Below are 22,962 nucleotides of genomic sequence, written 5' to 3'. Positions count from 1 at the left end.
AAAAATGGTTTAGAGCTGGGTGTAGGTGGTTCATGCCTGTAATCCTATTTAGGTGCCTGAGATATGAGAAAGTTGATTTGAAGCCAGCCCTGGCAGGAAAGTCTGTGAGACTCACATCTCCAATTAACCACCAAAAAAACCAGAAGTATAGCTGTGGCTGAAGTGGTAGAGCACTAGCCCAGGCCCTGAGTTCAAGCCCAAGGACTGGTAGAAAAATGTTCAGCTAGGCATAACGGAACATACTTATAATCCCAGGTTAGTTGGAAGGTAGAGGAAAATTATAAATTAGATGCCAGCCCCAACAAAGGAAACAGTGGATAAAAGGAGCAGCTAAGACCATGCCTCACAAACAAAAAGGGACTGGCTCAAGTAAGGTATCAAGAGTAGGTTTTAGCCAAGTGGTGGTGGCTTACTCCTGTAATCCTAGCTACTCAGGAGACTGAGATCTGAGGATCACGGTTCAAAGCCAGCCCAGGCAGGAAAGTCAGTGAGACTCTTATCTCCAATTAATCACAAAAAAAGCTGGAAGTGGCGCTGGGGCTTAAGTGGTAGAATGCTACCCTTGAGCAAAAGAGGCTCAAGGACAGCGTCCATGCCCAGAGTTCAAGCCCCAGGACTGGCAAAGGAAAAAGTATGTTTCATGTGGTATGGCCCTTGCTTTGCAAGTGCAAGGCTTTGAACATCAATCCCTAGTACTGTAAATAATAAAATGACTGGAGGTCTAGCTCAAGCTTGGATGGCATGAACAACATCCTAGGTTTACTCCTCAGTACCAAAAAAAAAAAAAAAAAAAAAAAGGCCTAAACGGTAAATTTTAGGATGATTAAAAAAAAAAAAAAAAGATACATTCTAGGTTCTGTATATTTTATCACCAAAAAGGAGAGAAAAGTGTGTTTTCTTGAGAAATCTATAGTGACAGTACACTAATATTGCGCAATACTTACTGCACAATACTTACTTTGGATTGTTTTGCTCCCCTCTTTAAATGTTTTGAATGCCAGTAAGTTTGGTGAGGATATACAATTGCTGACAGAAACATGATGAGTGCCCTGAACTCTCATCCAAGTAAACAGAGCATACAAAAACGTTCACCTAAATGTCAAGTGAGTTGAGCACATTCCAGTAGCAATAAAACAAGATCAGAGTGCACTTATTAGGGGCTAGCAATCAAAAGTCCTGAGATGCTTCTATTAGCAGTAGGATAACAACTATATTTGCCTGTATAAGCAGCTAGTTTCTTAACTTCTTCCCTGGTACTGGCTTTATTCGTGTGTGTGTGTGTGTGTGTGTGTGTGTGTGTGTGTGTGTGTGTGTGTGTGTGTGTGTGTGTGTGTGTGTGTGTGTGTGTGTGTGTGTGTGTGTGTGTGTGTGTGTGTGTGTGTGTGTGTGTGTGTGTGTGTGTGTGTGTGTGTGTGTGTGTGTGTGTGTGTGTGTGTGTTAAGCAGCTAGTTTCTTAACTTCTTCCCTGGTACTGGCTTTATTCGTGTGTGTGTGTGTGTGTGTGTGTGTGTGTGAGATAAGCAGCTAGTTTCTTAACTTCTTCCCTGGTACTGGCTTTATTCGTGTGTGTGTGTGTGTGTGTGTGTGTGTGTGTGGGTGTGTGTGTTCTTTTTTTTTCTTTTTTTTGTTAGTTGTGGGGCTTGAACTCAAAACTTACATTTAGCAAATATGTACACTTTGCTCTTTGTAATCTCTCATTGTTAATGGGCCTTAGCTATGAACCTAAGAGAGATATTTATCTTCTCTTTTCCATTTTCTTCTTTCCCCTTCTACCTCCTTTCCTTCTCCACTCTGAGTGTGTGTTTGTGTGTGTGTGTGTGTGTGTGTGTGAGAGAGAGAGAGAGAGAGAGAGAGAGAGAGAGAGAAAGAGAGAGAGAGAGAGAGAGTGTGTGTGTGTGTGTACTGGGGCTTGAACTCAGGACCTCAGTTTTCTTGCTCATAGCAAGTACTCTATCAACTGAGCCATGCCTCCAGTCCAGTATTTTACTAGCCAGTTGGAGTTTCACAGACTTTCTTGTCCTGAGGCTGGCTTTGAACCATAATCTCTGAATCTCAGCCTCTTATAGGTGTTAACCACCAATGCCAAACTTGGGGGAAAAAATTTTTTTTCTTCCCTAAACCACAAGAGCAAGTTGTTTTACCTATAACTTGGAGGGAAGGTTTTTTTTGGTTTTGTCAGTCGTGGGGCTTGAACTCTAGGCCTGGGCCCTGTCTCTGCACTCTTCAGCTCAAGGCTAGCATTCTACCACTTGAGCCATAGTGCCACTTCTGGCTTTTTCTGTTTATGTAGTGCTGAGGAATCGAACCCAGGGCCTCATGCATGTGAGGCAAGCACTCTACCACTGAGCCACCTTCCCAGCCCTTGTTTTTTGTTTTTTTTGGTTGGTCATAGGGCTTGAACTGAGGGCTTGGGCACTATCCCTGAGATTTTCCACTCACAGCTAGCACTCTACTACTTTGAGCCATAGTTCCACTTCCCATAACTTGGTTTTGTTTTCTTTTTTTAAGTTACTATCCAAAAAGAAATGTACTCTTGGGCTGGGAATGTGACTTAGTGGTACAGTGCTTGCTTGGCATGCATGAAGTCCTGGGTTTGATTCCTCAGTACCACATAAATAGAAAAAGCCAGAAGTGGTGCTGTGGGGCTCAAGTGGTAGAGTGCTAGCCTTGAGCAAAAAAAGCTCAAGGACCACGCCCAGGCCCTGAGTTCAAGCCCCAAGACTGGCAAAAAACAAATGAACAACAACAAAAAAAGTCTACATATTTAATTTTTGATGTCAACTACACGGAACTTACAACATATTTAAGTCTTTGACTATTTCCACTTAGTGTTCCTGTGCCAAAAATGAAGTTCTCTTGCACTTACTGGATGCATATCAAATATATGTCTGTCTTAAGTAACATTCATAAAAATTTAAGTAAGAATTTCTTCAAAGCTCATCTTCTTCAGGGTGATACTCCTAAGAAATAATCCTTCATGAAAACACTGCTGTATTCTCATGGAGACATGATAATGATTTGGAAGTACTAGAGTTTTTAACTCAGGGCCTCTAGCAAATGGTCTACCACCAGAGCCACACCCTTTTTTGCTTTAGTTGCTTTTTCAGATAAGTAGAATATTGCATTTTTGCCCAGTGAGTATGAACTACAAAAATCCTCCTACTTGTGCTTACTGCATAGCTGGGGTTACAGCTGTGCATCACTATGCTCAGCTATTTTGTTGAGATCGAATTTTGTTAACTTTTTGTGCAGGTTGGCCTTGAACTATGGTTCTTCTAATCTCTACCTCCTGAATAGCTGCTAGTATAGGCACAAGACACCGTGTAAGTATCTGGATTTGTAATGCCAAATAATCCAAAACTGGTTGAATTCACGAATGAAAACTATTTGGAGCTGGGTGCAGGTGCCTGTAATCCTAGCTACTCAGGAGGCTGAGATCTGAGGACTGCAGTTCAGCCAGCCCAAGCAGAAAAGTCCATGAGACTCTTCCCTCCAATTAACCATCAAAAAAGCTAGAATAGGACCTGTAACTCAAGTGGTAGAGTGCTAGCCTTGAGCAAAAAAAGTGCAAGGACAGTGCCTAGACCCTGAGTTCAATTTCTAGAACCAGTACAGAAAACAAACAAACAAACAGAAAACCCCTATTTAGAGATAGGGCAAAAAAAAAAAAAAAAGCATGTTGCCAACCAGGTATAGTGGTATATACCTGTAATTCCAGTTACTCAGGAGGAAGAGGCTGGTGTGGATCTTGAGTTTAAGGCTAGCACAGGCAAAGGTAGTGGTATCTCCCTGTCTCAAAAATAAAATAAAAACAAAAGGCTTTGGAAAGGGTATCAAGTTTAAATGATAGGGCACTAATCTAGCTGGGCTCAACATCTAGAACCAGGAAAAAAAGTTAATGAAAATGAAGCCATCTATTTCCCTGTTAACAAACTACTCTCAACAAATAACTAATCCCCCCTTCTCATTCCTGCTTAACATTCTTGGCTTACTTATAGTCCTTCTACCAAAGGACTATAAAATTTATTTCAGAAAATCCCAAGTTTTGAACTGATGGACAAAGCTTAACACTCAGAATCTACATATGCATTGTTAATTTAATTATCCTCTTCCTCGCTTATTAGTTAGTTTCAGATCCAAATTTTAAATATTCAAAGAAAAAAGGATCATTCACAACTAATATTGTTAATCCAACATGAAATACAAAGAAAAGGATTCTTCAAACAGTAGGACTATTCAAAGTCATTTTTTATCTATAAATATGAATCAAAAAAATGTAAAAAGCCAAAGCAAATCATGACATCTTTCCTCCCAAAACAAGGTCTTACATAGTTATTTTCTAGATTAATTTTAATTTTCTTAATTTATTTTTTGCCGATCCTGGAGCTTGAACTCAGAGTGTGGGCACTGTCCTTGAGCCTCTCTGTATTCAAGGCTAGCACTCTACCACTTGAGCCCCACAGCACTATTGCAGCTTTTTCTGTTTATGTGGAACTGAGGAATCGAACCCAGAGCTTCATGCATGCTAGGCAAGCATTCTAACACTAAGCCACATTCCCAGTCTCTAGATTAATTTTTAAAAAGCAGCTTAATTCTTCAAGTTAAATCTTTTTTTTTTTTTTTTTTTGGCCCGGTCGTGGGGCCTGAACTCTGGGGCCTGGGCGCTGTCCCTCAGCTCTTCAGCTCAAGGCTAGCGCTCTACCACTTGAGCCACAGCGCCACTTCCGGCTTTTTTCTTTTTGCTTATGTGGTACTGAGGAATCGAACCCAGGGCCTCAGGCATGCAAGGCAAGCGCTCTACCACTGAGCCAACTTCCCAGTCCTCAAGTGAAATCTTATCCTAGCCCTTTTTCCATTATATTACATACATTTCTCACATCTGAAAACAAAGGGAGAGGGGACTTTGAGAAGCCCTACACAGTTGTCCTCTCAGAACCAATTCAGGCAAATTTACAATGCAATGAGGGAGGCTACAAGCCAATAACCACTTCTAAATAAACATACCAATGCAAAGCTGGGGATGTAGCTAGCTCAGTAGTAGAACCCTTGCTTATGGGTTTGATCCCTAGCATCACATACATTATCAACAACAACAAATTCCACTCCACAGTATGATTGTCTTAAGATATGATGTCCTATACAGCCAATGCAGAATCAAGAATCCCAGACTTACCATATTCCAACTCTGAAAACTAGTAACCCATTTAATGCTAACTCTGCATCATTCAGAAAAGGTTATCAAAATAACCAATCTATATGCTATTTCTTCATTTTTTAGCATACACTATGGCTGAATGTCTCTTGTTGAGACCTTTTTTTTTGCATCATTACTTTGGACTTTATTTTTGCTCAGAAGGATAACGAACAGTTGACTGAGCAATCCAGAACACAGTTCAGAACCATTAATGTACAGCGATCAAGGAGGAATTGAGGTCAGAAGGCAGACTCCTCATTCCCTCCTAAACAGATTGTCACAAGTATCACAGAAACTCATAGCCACACAAATGGCAGGTTTTAATACACAGTTCAGGCAACACAGGTGATTAAGGATTGCCAATCCATGAGGGTCAGACTGGAAGCTGTGCTCAGAAGCTTCAATCTATCCAAACTACAGATTCCTGACTTCCTCTGACTCCCAAGTCGTCAGTTCATAGGCAAAAATCCTGCCACTTCCAAATACACTTGCCCAGGTCAATTATAAAGCTAAGTCCTAGTTCAAATTCTGTATAGGAAGTTCCCATTGTTGTCAACTCCTGCCCGCTCTGTACTACTTTGCTTCTGAAGTTCTGGCCATGTGGCTCCCCTGCCTTCAACTCTTGCAGCTGGTCACTGTTAGGCAATCTACAACTGTTAGGTGTGGTGCCCTCAGGATCATTACTGGGGCATTTCTGCAGTTCACTCTGAAGCTGCAGTGAAGAGAAACAAGTTCTCCTTCCCCAGGCCATGGAGTCCTTAGCTCTTCCCCTTCTATCTTCTGGGAGTGTCTGTGCTGTGAGTGCTTGATTCAATCACTTTCAAGGTCAGGTGGTGACTCTGACTTTTGCCTAAGACTTCATCCCCTGGAATCAGCAAAGAAGACGATACTGAGTGGTTTGCAATGCATGGCTGCAACCCCTGTGTAATGGTGATGTTAGAAGGTAGGACCTTTAAGAGGTACTTTAGGGTAGAACCCTCAGGAATGGAATTAGTGCCTCTATAAGGGACCTGAGAGAGATTTGTTCTTTCCATTATGACAGGGCAAAGCAAGAAAATGCCATAGAGACCCACACTGAATATGTCTTTATCCTGGACTTCTCAAAAATGTAAGAAATTAATTTGTGGCTTATAAATTATCCAGTTCTTTGTTATAGTAGCCCAAAGGACTAACCCAGGATATTTTAATATATTCATTTAAGATAAAACCAGCTATTTCGGGGCTGGGAAGGTGGCTCAGTGGTAGAGCGCTTGCCTTGCATGCATGAGGTCCTGGGTTCAATTCCTCAGCACCACATAAGCAAAAAAAAAGCCGGAAGTGGTGCTGTGGCTCAAGTGGTAGAGCGCTAGCCTTGAGCTGAAGAGCTGAGGGACAGCACCCAGGCCCAGAGTTCAGGCCCCACGACTAGACCCCCCCCAAAAAAAAAAAACCCAGCTATTTCTACCCTCCTTAAGAGAAATCAAATGCTTCCTAAATGTGTTCTCTATATTAGGAAAGATAGTATATGAACAAAGAAGGCAACTATTAGAATAGTTATACATACTTACACTCAATTTAATTAAGTCCCCTTAATAATATTAAAATTCAAATGAGTACATATGCTATTTTACTGCCCTATCAAAGTTTCTCTAAGTTTTTAGTTAGCTCCATTATACTTGAAGCTTGCCTAAAAACATCTTAGATCATTCAACTAACACTGTTCATTTCAGCACTATCTTTCTCCCTTCTTTTGATTCCTCTCATCTCTTCCTAGTGAGAATTACCAAATTACTACTATTTATATATTTTTATATATTATACATACCAAAGTACTAGTATTTATAATAAACCAATTCTCAGTATAAAACAGAAATTATCAACAAATCTATTCGAAAACTGAGGGCTGGGGACTCAATGGAAGAAAGTATGCTTAGTCACATATGAAGCCCTATGAGAGATCCTCAACATCTCTCCCATCGCCAAAGAAGAATAGTTTACAGAGATTTTGCACACATACACACATACACACTCTTTACATGAGAAATACCTGAACTCGAAAACAGGGTTTTAGGAAAGGATAAATGACATAAAATCAATAAACCTCAGTCGGGAGCTGGTAGCTCATGCCTATGATCCTTGCTACTCAGAAGTCTGAGACTGAGATCACAGTTCAAACCAGTCTGGGCAGGAAAATCTTTTGAGACCATTAGGTCCAATAAACTACCAAAAAGTCGAAAGTGGTGCTGTAGCTTAAGTGGTAGAGTGCTATCCTTAAGCAAAAAAGCTCAGGGACAGTGTCCAGACCCTGAGTTCAATCCCCAGGAGACACATTCTCATTCTCTCTCTCTCTCTCTCTCTCTCATACACACATATTCATACTCTCACACACATATACTTTGTCACACACACACACACACACACGCATACACACACACACACACACACACAAATAAACCTCTAGCTAAACATATAGAGTAAAACAACAAAAAAATTACCAATTTCAGAAATGGAAAATGGAATAGCACCATACACAGTACACTTTTTCTCCCAGTGCTAGGCATGGAATCTATAAAATGGAATAGTACTTGAGGGACAAAAAAAAAAGAATCAAGTTTAAATAAGATAATGTAATATTAATTGGTTAACATTTCCAGTAATAAGGTCTATGAACATCATATACCCCCACCCTCCTCATCCCTCATTTCATGCTGAGAACAGTAATTACTTGTGCTGTATTCTTCCCAAACATGCATAATTCTTCAACCTATCAATATGAAAATATCAGACAAACCCAAGTGGTACCAAAAGTACCTAATAAGCACTCTTGAAAAGAATCAAGGCATGAAGGACCAGGAAAGATTTAGAAACTATATATTACAGATTAGAGGAAATTAAGAAGGAATGACAACAAATGCAATGTGGGATTCTGGATTAGATCCTGAAATCAAAAGAGGACATCAGTGGAAAACTGATAAAAACAGGATAAAGCCTGTAGTTCAATTAGTGGTAGTGTAGGAACATTAGTTTTTATAATTGTACTATGGTCAAGCAACATATTAGGAGAGGAAAGGTGAACTTTCCATATTAGCTTTTAGCAATTCTATAGGCCTAACATTATTTCAAATTTAAAGAGTTTTAATGGTAAGAATGATAAGAAGGAACTGGTTTACTGACAGACCCAACAACATTTAGGAACCACAAAGCATTATGCCAAGCAAAAGAAGCCAAACACTATAAAGAATATGTACTATATGGTTCCATTCATATTTAGTTCTGCAAAAAGGAAAATTAATCTGAGGTGACACAAATTCATAGAGCAAAGTCCTAGGATGGGGGGAAATAACTGACTTCTAAAAGCAATAGAGGAGCCAGGCACTGGTGCCTCACACCTGTAATCCTAGCTACTCAGGAGGCTGAGATCTGAGGATTGTGGTTCAAAGCCAGCCTGGGCAGGAACATCCGTGACACTCTCATCTCCAATAAACTACCAGTAAACAGTAAGTGGTGCTGTGGCTCAAGTGGTAGAGCGCTAGCCTTGAGCTGAAGACCTCTGGGACATCACCCAAGCCCAGAGTTCAAGCCCCACAACCAACAACAACAACAAAAAGCAATAAAGGAACATTTTAGGAGTAAAGAAAATTTTCTCCATCTTAAATGTGGTAGGTACACAAATGGATGCAGTTTGCAAAATTCAATCTGTCTACTTACAATGCATGTGTTTTACTATATTAATTCATTCCTCAACAAAGCTGATTTTTTAAAGTTGGCTGCATATTTAATATTGGGCAAAATAAGATACTATAATTGGTTCTTAAATGCACTGAAACTAAATTTAAGTGCTCTATCTACAGCCATGCTTAGGTTTAAATTTTAGTTCACCATTTTTTGGGGGGTGGCATTGAACTCAGGGCCTCGTGCTTATTAGGCAGGTACTCTTGAACCATGCCCCCAGCCCTTTCCTTGCTTTTAATTATTTGTAGGATAAGGGTCTCACATTTTCGTTGAGGCCAGCAGGCTGGTCCATGATCCTATTTGTGCTACCTAATATATATATATATATATATATATATATATATATATATATATATATATATATATATATATATATAGTATTATTATCATTATTATTATTATTTTGGTTGGTCATAGGGCTTGAACTCTGGGCCTGAGAGCTGTCCCTGAGCTATTCAGCTCAAGGCTAGTGCTCTACCACTTGAGCCACAGTGCCACTTTCAGTTTTCTGGTGGTTAACTAGAAATAAGCGTCTCATAGACTTACTTGCCTGGGCTGGCTTTGAACTGCAATCCTCAGATCTCAGCCTCCTGAGTAGCCAGGATTACAGGTGTGAGCCACCAGCACCTGGCTCTACCTGATCATTTTCTATTTACACTTCTTGCATAGCTAGGCTGACAGTCATGTACTGCCACACCCAGGCTCTACTAAGTTTGAGATGGGACCTTACTGTTTCTATATATCTGACTCCTTAACTGTTAGAATTACAGGAATGAACCACCATGCCTGGCCCTTTGGTTTGGTTTGGTTTGGAGAAATAAGAAGTAGCATTATAAGCCAGGCACTGGTGGCTCAGAAAAACCGGAAGTGGTACTGTGGCTCAAGTGGTAGAGTGCTAGACTTGAGCTGAAGAACTGAGGGACCAGGCCCAGAGTTCAAGTCCCACGACCAACCAAAAAAAAAAAAAAAAGTAGCAGCAGCATTATAAAAAGTAATTAAATGAAGCAATCATGTTTTCACTGAAGTTTAAAACTAAGATTCACAGACTTTCAATTAAAAGGCTGCATTACTGTGGAAGAATACATAATTATGTCAATGCTTACTAACAAAATGTGTCAAGCACATAATAATAGATTTTTAACATATATATACTTAACACTTGCAGTATAATGACAGCTTAATATTTAAACTTCTTTTTTTGTATGTGTAGTACTGGGAAATGATCAACGTAATTTTTTTCTGCTTTGGCTGGTATCTCCCTTATTTTCAAATTATCTTGCCACCCTCTTGCCCAGAAAGCTAGAATTACTTTTTCGATGCAAAGGATTAAACCCAAGGCCTCTGCATGCACTAGGCAAGCATTCTATCACTTTGTCAAGTGCCTACCACAAAAGCAAGCTTTTTTTTTTTGGGGGGGGGGGGTGTCGAAAGTAGGGCTTGAATTCTAGGCCTGGGCACTGTCCCTGAGCTATTCAGCTCAAGGCTAGCGCTCTACCACTTCAGCCACAGCATCACTTCCAGTTTTCTGGTGGTTTATTGGAGATAAGAGTATCGACTTTCCTGACCGGGCTGGCTTTGAACCATGATCCTCAGATCTCAGCCTCCTGAGTAGCTAGGATTATAGGCGTGAGCCACCGACACCCGGCTTTTAAACAAAAGCATCTACATCTATGTGGCAAGTAACCATATATATACATTTTTTTGTACATTTACAGCATTCATTTATATTTGTAGCCCAAAGTGAACATCAAATTGAGATTTTATTATTTTAAGATGGAAGTTGGTTTTCTAATTATAAAAATGGTTATAAAAGTGGTTCCTAAGGTAAGTGAATTTATATTTTCAAGTTTTATGTATTTTTGGACCATTTAAGATTGAGTGCTATAGCTGGACTCAACTGTGTGAACACACATGTACACATAATCTGTATTCTTACTCCCTGAAATAACACTTTTGCCACACTGCAAATATTTTACTTCAGTTCTGAAGAAATGTTATAGTTACTAATACCACTGATTATGGAGGAAAAGAACACAATGTTGATGTTTAAGGGCTATGTAATAATGAACAAAGCTAACAGCTCTAATTTTTAAAAAGCCTCCTGCATATTTGTATGTAATCAAATCAACAGAAAATGAGCACAATTTCCATTTGTGTTAAGAATAACTTGTCAAGGGTATGGGAGTATAGTTTAGTGGTAGAGTGCTTGTCTAACATGTGTAAGGCCTTATGTTCAATCCCTAGCACCACAAACCAAAAATAATGTTGAAAATATTAACAATAATGGGAAGACTAGTGGTAGAAAATTTCATCTCTGCAGTATAGCTTAACAAAATAAAAGCCAAAAATGTCCAAATGCATACATTATTGTACAATTTTACCAAATAGTTTCTTACCAAGAACTTTAAAATAATTTAGGACCCTATCTGTGCAAGCTGATGAACCACCCTCAAAGTTATCAGAAAGTATCAATATTCACAAATCCCAATGAACACAGTTGGACCATAAGAGCTTTTAGAGCTAAATTAATTAATTAAATCAACAAGTGTTTATTCAATTGCTTACTGTAGCTCACTGCATTATATCAAGAACAGTAATTATTAAGTAATCAGAAATTGTTACTCACCAGCAAGGGTATAATCCATATCAAAACCAAAACATTTTATTTTTTCCATGGCTAAACTTCGGTTCACAAACACCCTATGGAAAAAGAAAAAAATGGTATCTCAATTAGCATTGGAAAAGAAATTCTCAAGTTTACTGAAGCTATATTGGCTACTTTTCAAGATCTCATTTATTTATATCCCCAACTGATTTATATATATGTATATATATACATAAAAGTATTTAACATACTTAGTATGCTTGATATACTTTGATATGCTTAATATACCTGATATACTTTTTTTTCTTTTCACAGTTATTGGGGTTAAAACTTAAGAGTCTCACACTTGCTAAGCAGTCAGTGTACCTTTTAAGCACCATCTCTAGTCCTTTATGCTGGTGGTAAAATGTTATTTTTCACATAGTTTCATGTTTTTGCCCAGGTCAGTGTGACTTTGATCTTCCTACTTATGCCTCCTTCATAGCTGTATTCACCAACACACCTGAGTTATTGGTTGAGACAGAGTCTCACTAACTTTTTTGATGGGGCTAACCTCAAACTACAATCCTTTCGATCTCTACCTAAGAAGCTGGAATTACACACCATGATTGGCCCTTGACATACTTATCTTGACACACATATACATAGTAATTATTAGAGCAAGCAACTAAGCATATCATAGTCTTCCTTCTTGTCTCTGCTTTCTCCCTTCCCAATACACTCTATACTTTAATTTTCACATGGCATATTTGATTTCGTAGACATACTCATTCTACATAAATATAACTATGACCTCTTCTATCTACATCTTCCCATCATGACTCTCAACCACTATTTTAATCTCTATTAAGTTCCATATATAAATTATGTCATATGGAAACAAGAGACTTCTTTTTTCCTTCAGCTTTTAGCTTTTGATGATTCTGTCTTTTTTACCTTATATATGGTGTATTCATGTGTATAACTTTGGGAGGATGGGGAGGAAGATATAGAACTAGAGGGAAAAAGGGTGAAAAAGTACAGGAGTAGAGGGAGCTCACTGGACATTGATGAAAGTGAACTATACAAGTTGTGGGTAGAGATGGGAGGGAAGGCCTGGGAGAGAATGAGAGAACAGAAGACACTGTACCAAAGGAAATGTATTCATTACTTGACTCATATGACTGTAAGCCCTCTGTACATCACCTTTTTATTTTATTTATTTACTTTTTATTTATTTGCTGGTCCTGAGCCTTGAATTCAGGCTCACAGATCCACTTCCAGCCTTTTCTGCTTATGTGGTACTGAGGAATCAAACCCAGGATTTCATGCATGCTAGGCAAGCACTCTACCACTAAGCCACATTCCCAGCCCGACATTTAATAACAGTAAATTAACTAAATTTTTAAAAATGATGTCATGTAGTAATTTTCTATTTAATATACCAATTTAGCATGTTAACTAGATTCAACCAAGTTGTTACAAATGGAAGAATCTCTTTCATAAGGCTAAATTATGCTCCTGTATATATGAAAGCCTTGTTCATCCATTCATCTATGGATATCATTTGAGTAATTTCCTATCTTGACTATTGTAAATAATGATGCAATGAGCACAGAAGTGGGATAGCTTTACTGCTTGCTTATGTGGTAGTTACAATACTTGTTAACTTCTTTGGGCACTCTTACACCATTTTCCATTGTGGTTGCACAATCTTACACCCATCACTAACAGTTTCAAGAGCTCCTTTATCTTTACTTGCTATATTTTCTTTTTGATAAGTTATTTTAACAAGCATGAAATTCTCTGATTTTTAGTGTTTGTAAGCTTTCCACATGCCTGTTGGTAATTTGGTTTGTCATCTTAGAAGCAGTGTTTATTCAGGTCTTCTATTCATTTTAAATCTAGTTTTATTTTTTCACTGTTGTTTTCAGTTTAGGTGATAACAAAAAAACAAACAAAAAAAACTGTCTTCATTAGCTAGCATAGTGATAATGACATGACTATAGTCTCATATACTCCAGAAACCTCTGAGGCAGGAGGATTGCTTCAACCCAGGATTTCATGGCTAGGAACAAGATCCCATATCAAAAACTAAATAACCAAAATGTGGTGCCTAGGCATCAGTGACTCCCACCTGTAATCCTAGCTACTAAGAAGGCTGAGATCTGAAGATCACAGTTTGAAGCCAGCCCAGGCAGAAAAGTCCTCATGAGACTCTTACCTCCAATAAATCACTCAAAAACTAGAAGTGGCACTGTGGCTCAAAGTGATAAAGCACTAGCCTTAAGCACAGAGAGGCTCAGGGACAGAGCCCAGGCCGAGTTCAAGCCCTACAACTGATGAAAAAACAAAAAACAAAAACAAATAACACTATAAGCACTCCTATAATATCAGTTACAAGGGAGGTAGAGACAAGAGGAAGGGCAGTTCAAAGCCAGTTAGCAAGAAATCTACCTTAGAAGCAAATTTTAAATGTTAAAAAAATAGTGCCAAATGCAAGATCAAGGTTCAAAGCCAGCCTGGGCAGAAAAGTTCATGAAACCCCTTCTCAATGTAGAGCTGGGTGCAGTAGCATGTACCTGTCATCCTAAGCTAACTGAGCGGTTAAGACAAAGAGGGTTCAAAGTGCAGACCTGTAACAGAAGAAAATTCCTTGAGACTTCAACTCAACAGAGGGAAGTTAGATGCAGTGTCACAGGCCTGACAACCAAGCAATGGGGGGAAGCCTAAAATAGGCCTAAAATAACCAGTGGAAAATGGGGATGGAGATCTTACTCAACAACAGAACACCTGTATAGCAAACACAGTCTCTGAATTCAAAAATTTTAGTACTGCTTCTCACTCCCTCAAAAAGGGGTGGAAGGAGTTGTGGCTCAGCCATAGAGCACCTGCCCAGTAAGCCCAAGCCCTAAATTTAAAATCCCAGTATCACGGAAGCCTACACTAAAAATATTTAAAAGTAAGTAAAAGACCAGGCATACCAATTAAAATCATCACACCTGAAATCCCAGTTATTCTGACGACAGAAACCAGGAGGAACAAGTTTGAAGTCAGTTTAGGCCAAAAATTAGCAAGAAACCATTTCAAGAACAACAGTAAAACCAGGATGTGATGGCAACCACTTATAATCCCTAACTGGAAGATTGCCATCCAGTATGGAATGGAAAAACCCATGACGAACCAGGTACCAATGACTCATGTATACTCAGAAGGCTAAAATATAGAGGACTGAGGTTTGAAGCCAGCCTGGGCAGAAAAGCCTGAGATTCCACCTCCAAATAACCAGCAAAAAACTGGAGTGGAGGCATGGCTCAAATGGTAGAACATCTGCGGTGAGCAAGAAAGCCAAAAGATAGTATAAAGCATTGTTCAAGACCCCCCACTGCCGCAAAAAAAAAAAAAAAAAGCCACGAAACCCTATCTCAAAAATAACTAAAACAAAAAGGTCTGGGTATGTGGCTCAAATAATAGAGCACATTCCTAACAAGCACAAGACCCTGAGTTGAAACCCCAGTACTTCCATTTAGGAAAACAAAAATAAACCAATACGTTTATTTTACGATTTCCATGTTTAATCTTTCAATTTTTAATAGAAAATTTGTCTCGTTTCAGAATGGTGTACCAACTTTAAGTTAACACAATTTTTCAAATACTTGGTAAAATAGTTTAAGGACTTGAGCCAGGCGTTGGTGGATCACACCTGTAATCCTAGCTACTCAGGAGGCCTGGGCAGGAAAGTCCGAGAAACTCTTTATCTCCAATAAACCACCAGAAAAACCAGAAGTGGTGCTGTAGCTCAAGTGTCAGAGTGCTCACTTTGAGCTGAAGAGCTGAAGGATAGAACTCAGGCCCAAAGTTCAAGCCCCATGACTGACCCAAAAAAAAAAATGTTTAAGGACTTGAAAGCAACAGGCTTTTAAATTCAGAACTATGCTCATTCTCTCTGAAAAAAATATGAAAAACGTAACTACTATGTCCTAGTACAAAGTTAGCCCAATTAGCTGTTTGTTCCTCTAAGGTGTTTTATATATATATATTTTATATACATATCAAACATCTCTGTATACTTCTATATAAACATAAATATGTATACATGTATACATACATATACACTTTTCCCTGGGAAAATCTGTTCTGAAAATCAGTGTTTTCTTTATTTGAAGAAGTAATAGAGGACAGGAGAGAGTAGTGGAAGTTGAAAGATAAAGAGCAGATGATAAACAACCTAACCTTTTTCTTTTTTGGCTAGTGCTGGTATTTAAACTCAAGGTCTCAAGCTCAGCTTGCCTGTTGGCAATCTACCTCTTGAGTCATACTTCTAGTCCAGCTTTTTGCTGGTTATATTTGGAGAGGGAATCTTGCAGACTTTTCTTTCCAGACTGGCTTCAAATTGTAAACCCCAGAGCTCACATATGTAATCTTCAGTAACTAGGAATATAGACATGAGCAACCAGCACTTGGTGCCAAACTCCCCTCCCTTTTATGTTTTTTTTTGTTGTTGTTGTTGTTATCGTTGTTTTTAGTGCTGGGCATCAAACCCAGGGCCTTGTATATGTTAGATAAGCACTCTAATTGAGCTACATCTTCATCCATAAGACTCCCTAAAAATCTACCTCACCAGGTATCAGTGGCTCACGCATGTAATCCTAGCTAGCTACTTAGAAGGCTGAGACCTAGATAATTAAGGTTTGAAGCCAGCTTAGACAGAAAAGTCATCAAGACTCCATCTCCAACTAATCAGCAAAATGCCAGGCTGGATGTATGGCTCAAGTAGTAGAGCATCAGCCACAAGCAAGAAAGATGATAAGAAACTGCAAGGCCCTGACGTCCAGCCCCACTACCAGCAAAAGCCAAAACACTCAACTCCAACGTTGCCATAATCCGTCCAACACTTCAATTTTCACCTTACTTTTTTTTTTGTCAGCTGTGGGGCCTGAACTCTGGGCCTGGGCACTGTCCCTCAGGTCAAGGCTAGTGCTCTACCACTTGAGCCACAGTGCCACTTCTGGTTTTTTCTGCTTATGTGGTGCTAAGGAATCGAACCCAGGGCCTCATGCATGCAAGGCAAGCATTTTACCACTAAGCCACCTTCCCAGCCCCTCACCTAACTTTTACTGATGAAAGCACCTACTTTGTCATCCTTCCCCAGTTACGTAAGTCCTTTTGGAAACAAAATAGGGGGGTGAAAGGGATAGGTGAGTGTTGAAAGGGGTGACACTTATCCAGGTGCATTGTATTCATGAACTGCTTTGTTAAATGACAAGTCCTTTGTACAACTATTTAAAGATAATAAAAGAAAAAGAAAACACAGAACTGAACCTTAGTATAGAAAATTAGGCTTTTTCAAATAGAATCACAACTCAGGCAAGGTGAAAACAACTGCATAAATCCTTGTTCAGAGCCCTAACAGCTGACATGCCTAAAATATTCTATGGGAATATAGGCAGTAATGGGCTGGGGAAGATTCTTTTCCTTACTATACAATCCAGGAGAGAGATAAAACCACATAATAAAAGCTTTTGCTAGAAGCAAGAAGTTAGTTAGCTTTAGGTACAGTAAAATTTACGGGAGCAGGAGATATCTACTAATCAGTGCCAAAAGTAGCTAGAAACAATCAATGGTCCTGAAGAAGTAGTTTACTGGTTTCCTTCTTGGCTAGAAAAAACTAGTGCCATGAAAATCTATCAAATCATATATATTCTGAAAACATATAAATGTACTTTTAAGTAAACAGTACATCACAATGAACCTTTATTAAACCATGTAAACTCTGGGAGCAGCATATTTCAGGAATATGAATCTGTCTCTGCTAAAATAATAACTGTTTAATATCCATTAATTCACACTTCTTTCCTCTTTGAGTTAAAAAATCATATTAACTAATAAACCAACACAATTACTAAACATGTGCTATAAAGCAGGTACCATTTTGTGACATATATATGTCAAAAGGAAACTGTCCTTAGGGAATAGCCAGAACTAGGACTGACCTTATAAGGACTCAAAATGAGGAAGGAGGAAGGTTTTCTTTATTGTTTATTCAAAGTAAGTACTCTCATAAAAGCAATTCATAAACTTAAAAAAAATGATGACTCCTATCCTCATTAATTTCCATTATGATCTTTATGAAACAAGAAGAAAACCTCACCTCATATATATTATCTTTCTTTCTCAAACTACAAAACATGCAAGGAGAAGAAATATGGGAATGAAATGTAATTTGCTGCCTAAGCAAAGCTATAACATAATGAAACAGCTGCAGTATAGAGAACTACAATAAGCCAAATACAGTTATAGCCTGTACATACTAAGGCTTACAATGGTAATAAACACCCAACTGCCAAAAGTAAAGCATTCACTTCAGCAGAAGTTTAAGTTCAACCTTAAACCTGAAATAGCATGTCTCTAGGACAATCTTCAAAAGAAACAAAATCTCGGCCTAAACTATTTTTCACTAAGGTTATAACAAAAGTACAAAATGCTATATCAGTTAAAACACTAGCTAATTTAGCCTCACTACACATTTCAAAACAAAAAGATTTGTCTGCTCTAGAAATTCTTTTTAAAATCACCTTTATAATAACAATGAAAAGCGTATTTGTCTCAAGACCTTAACTATATTTTTGCCAATTCCAGCCTACTATATCTCTTATCTAAATTATTAACTAGTGGAATAAACTTTATCTCTATATTCAAGAGCCTAAACATGTCCATGTAATTAACTTGCTAAAGCTTCCTTAAAAAATAAGTAGAAATTTGTCATCCTAAAAAGTATGACTAAACTAAACATCCAACCAAAGAACACAATTACCAAAAATCCCTATGTACCAAAACATTTGCACACTGTAGATCTGAACATTAACCAGGTAACAAACCCTAGAAGAAATACAGGACTCTATAAAACTGGACACAGACATCACACACATAATAAGTGTAACAGCACTTATTATCATATGCCACCTCAGTAAGGCATAATAAAATGCAAAGAAATTCTAAACAAATATACCTAGTAACCAAAAGAAATAAAACTATTAATATTGATGTGCTTTAATAGGGATTTAACAGTCTCACACTTAACATAAACATGCAATTTACCATATTTAGTGAATAACAAAATGGTTTTGATATTTAACTTATAATTCAAAGCAAAATTACCTCATCTGTTACTGGTTGCCGTTTTGCAAACTGTGAAACAATCTGAATCAGCTAGTTCTTGAAGTCACATAACAAAATTCTTCTTAAGTTTCCTAGTATAATTTTTTGGGGGTGATTTTAGCCTAATTTTTAAAAGGCTCTTTAAACTAGACCCCTCAAGAGCATGCTTCTTCTGAGACAGTGCTGGAGAAAACACCTCTGTGTCTAATTTAACTTGTTACTGGATATCACTGTTGCTCCACACAAATCCATTTGGAATTGAATTTCTTTGGCAATGGCAAACTTTATCTGTAACTCCTCCCCTCTTGCTTAGGAGTCACAATTTCCTGGCCTAGTGCCCAACAACAGTTACTGAAACAACAAATGAGAGGAAGGAGTCAAGTATAAAATCTTGAACATCTGCTTTCATTGAGTTTGTGCTATCACCAACTCAAATTCTGCTACAAGAAGAAAAAGTTACAAGTAATGTATTATGTAACAAACTGAAAACAAATAAGAGTGCTTTATGTGTGTATTTTTACTTAATAGAAAAATGTCATCATATGGATTTTTACCAAAAGCCTGATTTAGGACTTCTTTGCCAAAATAGTTTCTTTTTCTTTAGTAGCATCCATTTACCCCCTCAAACTTAAAAAACCACATCCAATCATCCCATGTATCTTTGTTTACATTTCCAAATGTTTCTTAAATCTAGAGCTTTCATTCAATTCACACCACTACAATTAATTAAGATTATAATTAATTCTCCATAGATCATCTCCAATTACTCTGCCCTCACACTAGTGCTAAACTGTTTTGGAGTGGGCTACAGACCAATGCTGGTTGATGAATATTTGTTCATTAATCCATGACATGATAAATAAATTTCAAATATTTAGTAAGAGAAATGGTTAGATGTAATAATAAAAAAGTACAGGTTTGCACTGTGTATCACTTTATGTAATTCATATTTGTTAAATCTTAGAAATAGTACCAATTTGAAATAGGATGGAAAGGATTTTCAAAAATGGGTCTTCTTTCACAGCATGAGAAGCAATGACCTCAAGCCCAGCTTCAACCCTACACGAACACTCTTAACTGCCTTTAGTCATTGTTCACATCTCCCAACTAAGACAAATTCTTGCCAGGCAATGATGGTTCATGCCTATAGTTCCAGTTACTCAAAAGGCTGACATCTGGAAGGTCAAAGTTCAAAGCAGTACAGGCAGAAAAGTACAGAGGTTCTGTTTCAAAATAACCAGCAAAAAGCAGAGGGGCAAGGGAATGGGGCACAGCAACATAGATAGGGCTCAGGAAGAATTACAAATCTCTGGATCTTCAAGGAGTTTAAAACTTTTTTTTTTTTTGGGGGGGGGGGTCTGGTCGTGGGGCCTGAACTCTGGGCCTGGGCACTGTCCCTCAGCTCTTCAGCTCAAGGCTAGCGCTCTACCACTTGAGCCTCAGCACCACTTCCGGCTTTTTTCTTTTTGCTTATGTGGTGCTGAGGAATCGAACCCAGGGCCTCAGGCATGCAAGGCAAGCGCTCTACCACTGAGCCACCTTCCCAGCCCCAGGAGTTTAAAACTTTTTCTCACTTTGCAAAAATGTTAGATCTTATACTACTCCATAACTGTCATGTTTTACTCTAATAAAGCCAACTATTTGTCATTTGCTAAACATACCCCAAGGGTTTGTTTATGTGGCTTCTTATACAGTGTCCATCGCTGTTCTCTTACTATTTCAGACTGTCCATTTCAAGTGACTGCCTCAAGAAAATACTCTGGGGCTAACGATATAACTCAGTGAGAAGTCTTTATCTAAGCATGTACAAGGCCCTGGGTTCCATTCCCAAGCACCACAAAACATCAGAGGGAAAGAAGGATAGGAGGGGTTTACAGTTCTGTCACAGAACTATGTGATAGCAAATGCCTCTGAAACTCCGATTACTTTTCTACTTCAATGAAAAGGGATATCATCAACAAATAATTCTAAAGTTGTGATCCAAAATAAGATGTTTGACTATCCTAAATCCTTTATTTTGGCACTTACCTATTTGACATATACACAAAACATACCAGTATTTCTCTTACTAGTTACTAGATCATAAACCTCTCATTATATCTCCATCAATTGGTGAAAAGTAAAAAATATTAACAGGTAACAACTTTATGAAATGGATTATTTTTTTCTGTTGCAGTAATGGGTTTGAAACTAATGCCTCAAGAATTCTAGGCAAATGTTATATCGCTGAGCTCCAGCTCCAGCTCCATGGATTATTTTTATTTTTTTATTTTATTGTTAAGGTGATGTACAGAGGGGTTACAGTTACATAAGGTAATTAATACATTTCTTGTTGAACATTGTTACCCCATCCCCCATTTTCTCTTACTTTTCATTCCATCCCCGACTCCTCCACCAACAATAATATATGGATTCTTGAAGTCTAGAAGTTCAGGCAGGCTCTGAAGGCTCAGGTCTATAATCCTAGATAGCTATTCAGGAAGCTGAGATCTAAGGATCATGGTTCAAAGCCAGCTGGACTAGACAAATCTGAGTGAGACTCTTATCTCCAATTAACCAGCAAAAAGAAGGAAGTGGAGGTATAGCTCAGGTGGTACAGCACACCAGCCTTGAGTAAAATTCAAGCCAAGAGCTCAAGGCCCTGAGTTCAAGCCCACTACCAGAAAAAAAAAAAAATTAAGTGAAATAAAAAGCTGAAAGTTCAAATTATACAGATATACAGACATTAGAAATTTGGGAAGATTATAAAAACAGAAACCATTTGCTAGCATTTGTCTTTATTTTCATAAATTCCAGCAAAAAGTTCTTAATTATTTTGGTTAGAGAAAAAAATGATGTTTTTTTGTTTTGTTTTGTTTTTGGGTCGGTCCTGGGGCTTGAACTCTGGGCTTGGACGCTGTCCCTGAGCTCTTCAGCTTAATACTAGCACTCTACCCCTTGAGCCACAGTGCCACTCCCAAAAATGATGGTTTTAGCTCACGATTTTAACTACTCAGCAGGGTGGTAGGTCAGCCTGGGAAAAAAATCATGGAGACCCAGTCTCAATTAATAAGCCAGGAGCATACTGGTATTTGCCTATAATCCCAGCTAAGCAGGAGGTATAAACATGATTGCAAATCAAAGTTGACCCAGAAGAAAACATATGACCCTATCTGAAAAAGCAAAAAAGGGCTGAAGTGGTAGAGTGTAAGATCCAGAGTTCAAATCGCAGTATTAACAAAAAAAAAAAAAAAAAAAAAAAAATTAAAGAGAAATGGAGGGCTGGGCACTGGTGGCTCATGCTTGTAATTGCAGCTACTCAGGAGGCTGATAATCTAAGGTATGCAGTTTGAAGCCAGCTTGGGCAAGAAAGTCTGTGAAACTCTTATTTCAATTAGCCACTAAAATCTGAAAGTGGAGCTATGGCTCTCATAACTGCCACCAAAAAAGAAAAGAAAGAAGGAAAAGAAAAAGAAAAAAGAGGAAGGGAGGGGTAAAGTTCAATGTTAGAGCACTTGCCTAGTTAGTATACATGAAGCCCTGAGTTCAGTCTCTAAAACTGCAAAAAGAGGAAGTGGTGCTGTGGCTCAAGCGGTAGAGCACTCGCCTTGAGCTGAAGAGTGCAGGGAGAGTGCCCAAGCCCAGAGTTCAAGCTCCACCACCGACAAAAAAAAAAAAACAAGAAAACAACAGGAAGGGAAAAGGGCATTCTATGATTTTAGGAGCTGAATAAATCATGATACTGACTCAACTTCATACAGTGCATTACAAATCACAGGAATAATTACATTTCCCCAAAGATGTTCCTTTAAATGAATAATCAACAACTACTTTATTTATAAAATTTTAAGTCAGCACTTTGAAATCTCATTACTTCACTAACTTTATTGAGATATTATTTTCTCATTAAAATAAACAAAATTAGCCTTGCAAGGTGGTATGCATCTGTAATCCCAGCTACTCAGAAGGCTGAGAAAGGACTGCATGAATCTAGGTGCTTGAGGACAGCCTGGGAACCCATGAGACCATGGCTATGAAAAAATAAAAGTGACCACAATCAAGATGTAGGTTATTTCCTTTAATCCAAAAAATTCTTTTTTTGGGGGGTGGGGGGTCGGTCATGGGGCTTGAACTGTGGACTTGGGCTCTGTCCCTGCGCTCTTCAGATCAAGACGAGCGCTCTACAGCTTGAGCCACAGTGCACTTCCAGTTTTCTAGTGGTTTATTGGAGATGAGAGTCTCACGGACTTTCCTGCCTGGGCTGGCTTTGAACCTCGATCCTCAGATCTCAGCCTCCTGAGTAGCTAGGATTACAGGCGTAAGCCACCAGTGCCCG

The 22,962-nt window shown here is 38.5% G+C and overlaps 1 protein-coding gene across 5 annotated transcripts in view; it reads right to left on the bottom strand.

Annotated features, from left to right (window-relative positions):
• Nt5c2 (5'-nucleotidase, cytosolic II) overlaps positions 1–22,962 on the bottom strand; it is a 148,346-nt gene that overhangs the window by 40,003 nt on the left and 85,381 nt on the right. For 4 of the 5 annotated variants that reach the window (XM_069994265.1, XM_069994256.1, XM_069994291.1 and 1 more), the window contains one exon: positions 11,532–11,605. In XM_069994265.1, the coding sequence (XP_069850366.1) occupies positions 11,532–11,605 (74 nt within the window). Of the gene's footprint in view, positions 1–11,531; positions 11,606–18,647; positions 18,866–22,962 lie in introns of those variants that run through there. The other variant, XM_069994281.1, reaches the window with a different exon arrangement.

This window comes from Dipodomys merriami, unplaced genomic scaffold (assembly GCF_024711535.1).
Source record: "Dipodomys merriami isolate MVZ:Mamm:240054 unplaced genomic scaffold, mDipMer1.0.p SCAF_102, whole genome shotgun sequence".
In the NCBI taxonomy this organism is placed as follows: Eukaryota; Metazoa; Chordata; class Mammalia; order Rodentia; family Heteromyidae; genus Dipodomys; species Dipodomys merriami.
Note: the sequence above shows the minus strand (reverse complement) of the source record. Positions and strands in the feature narration are given on the sequence as shown.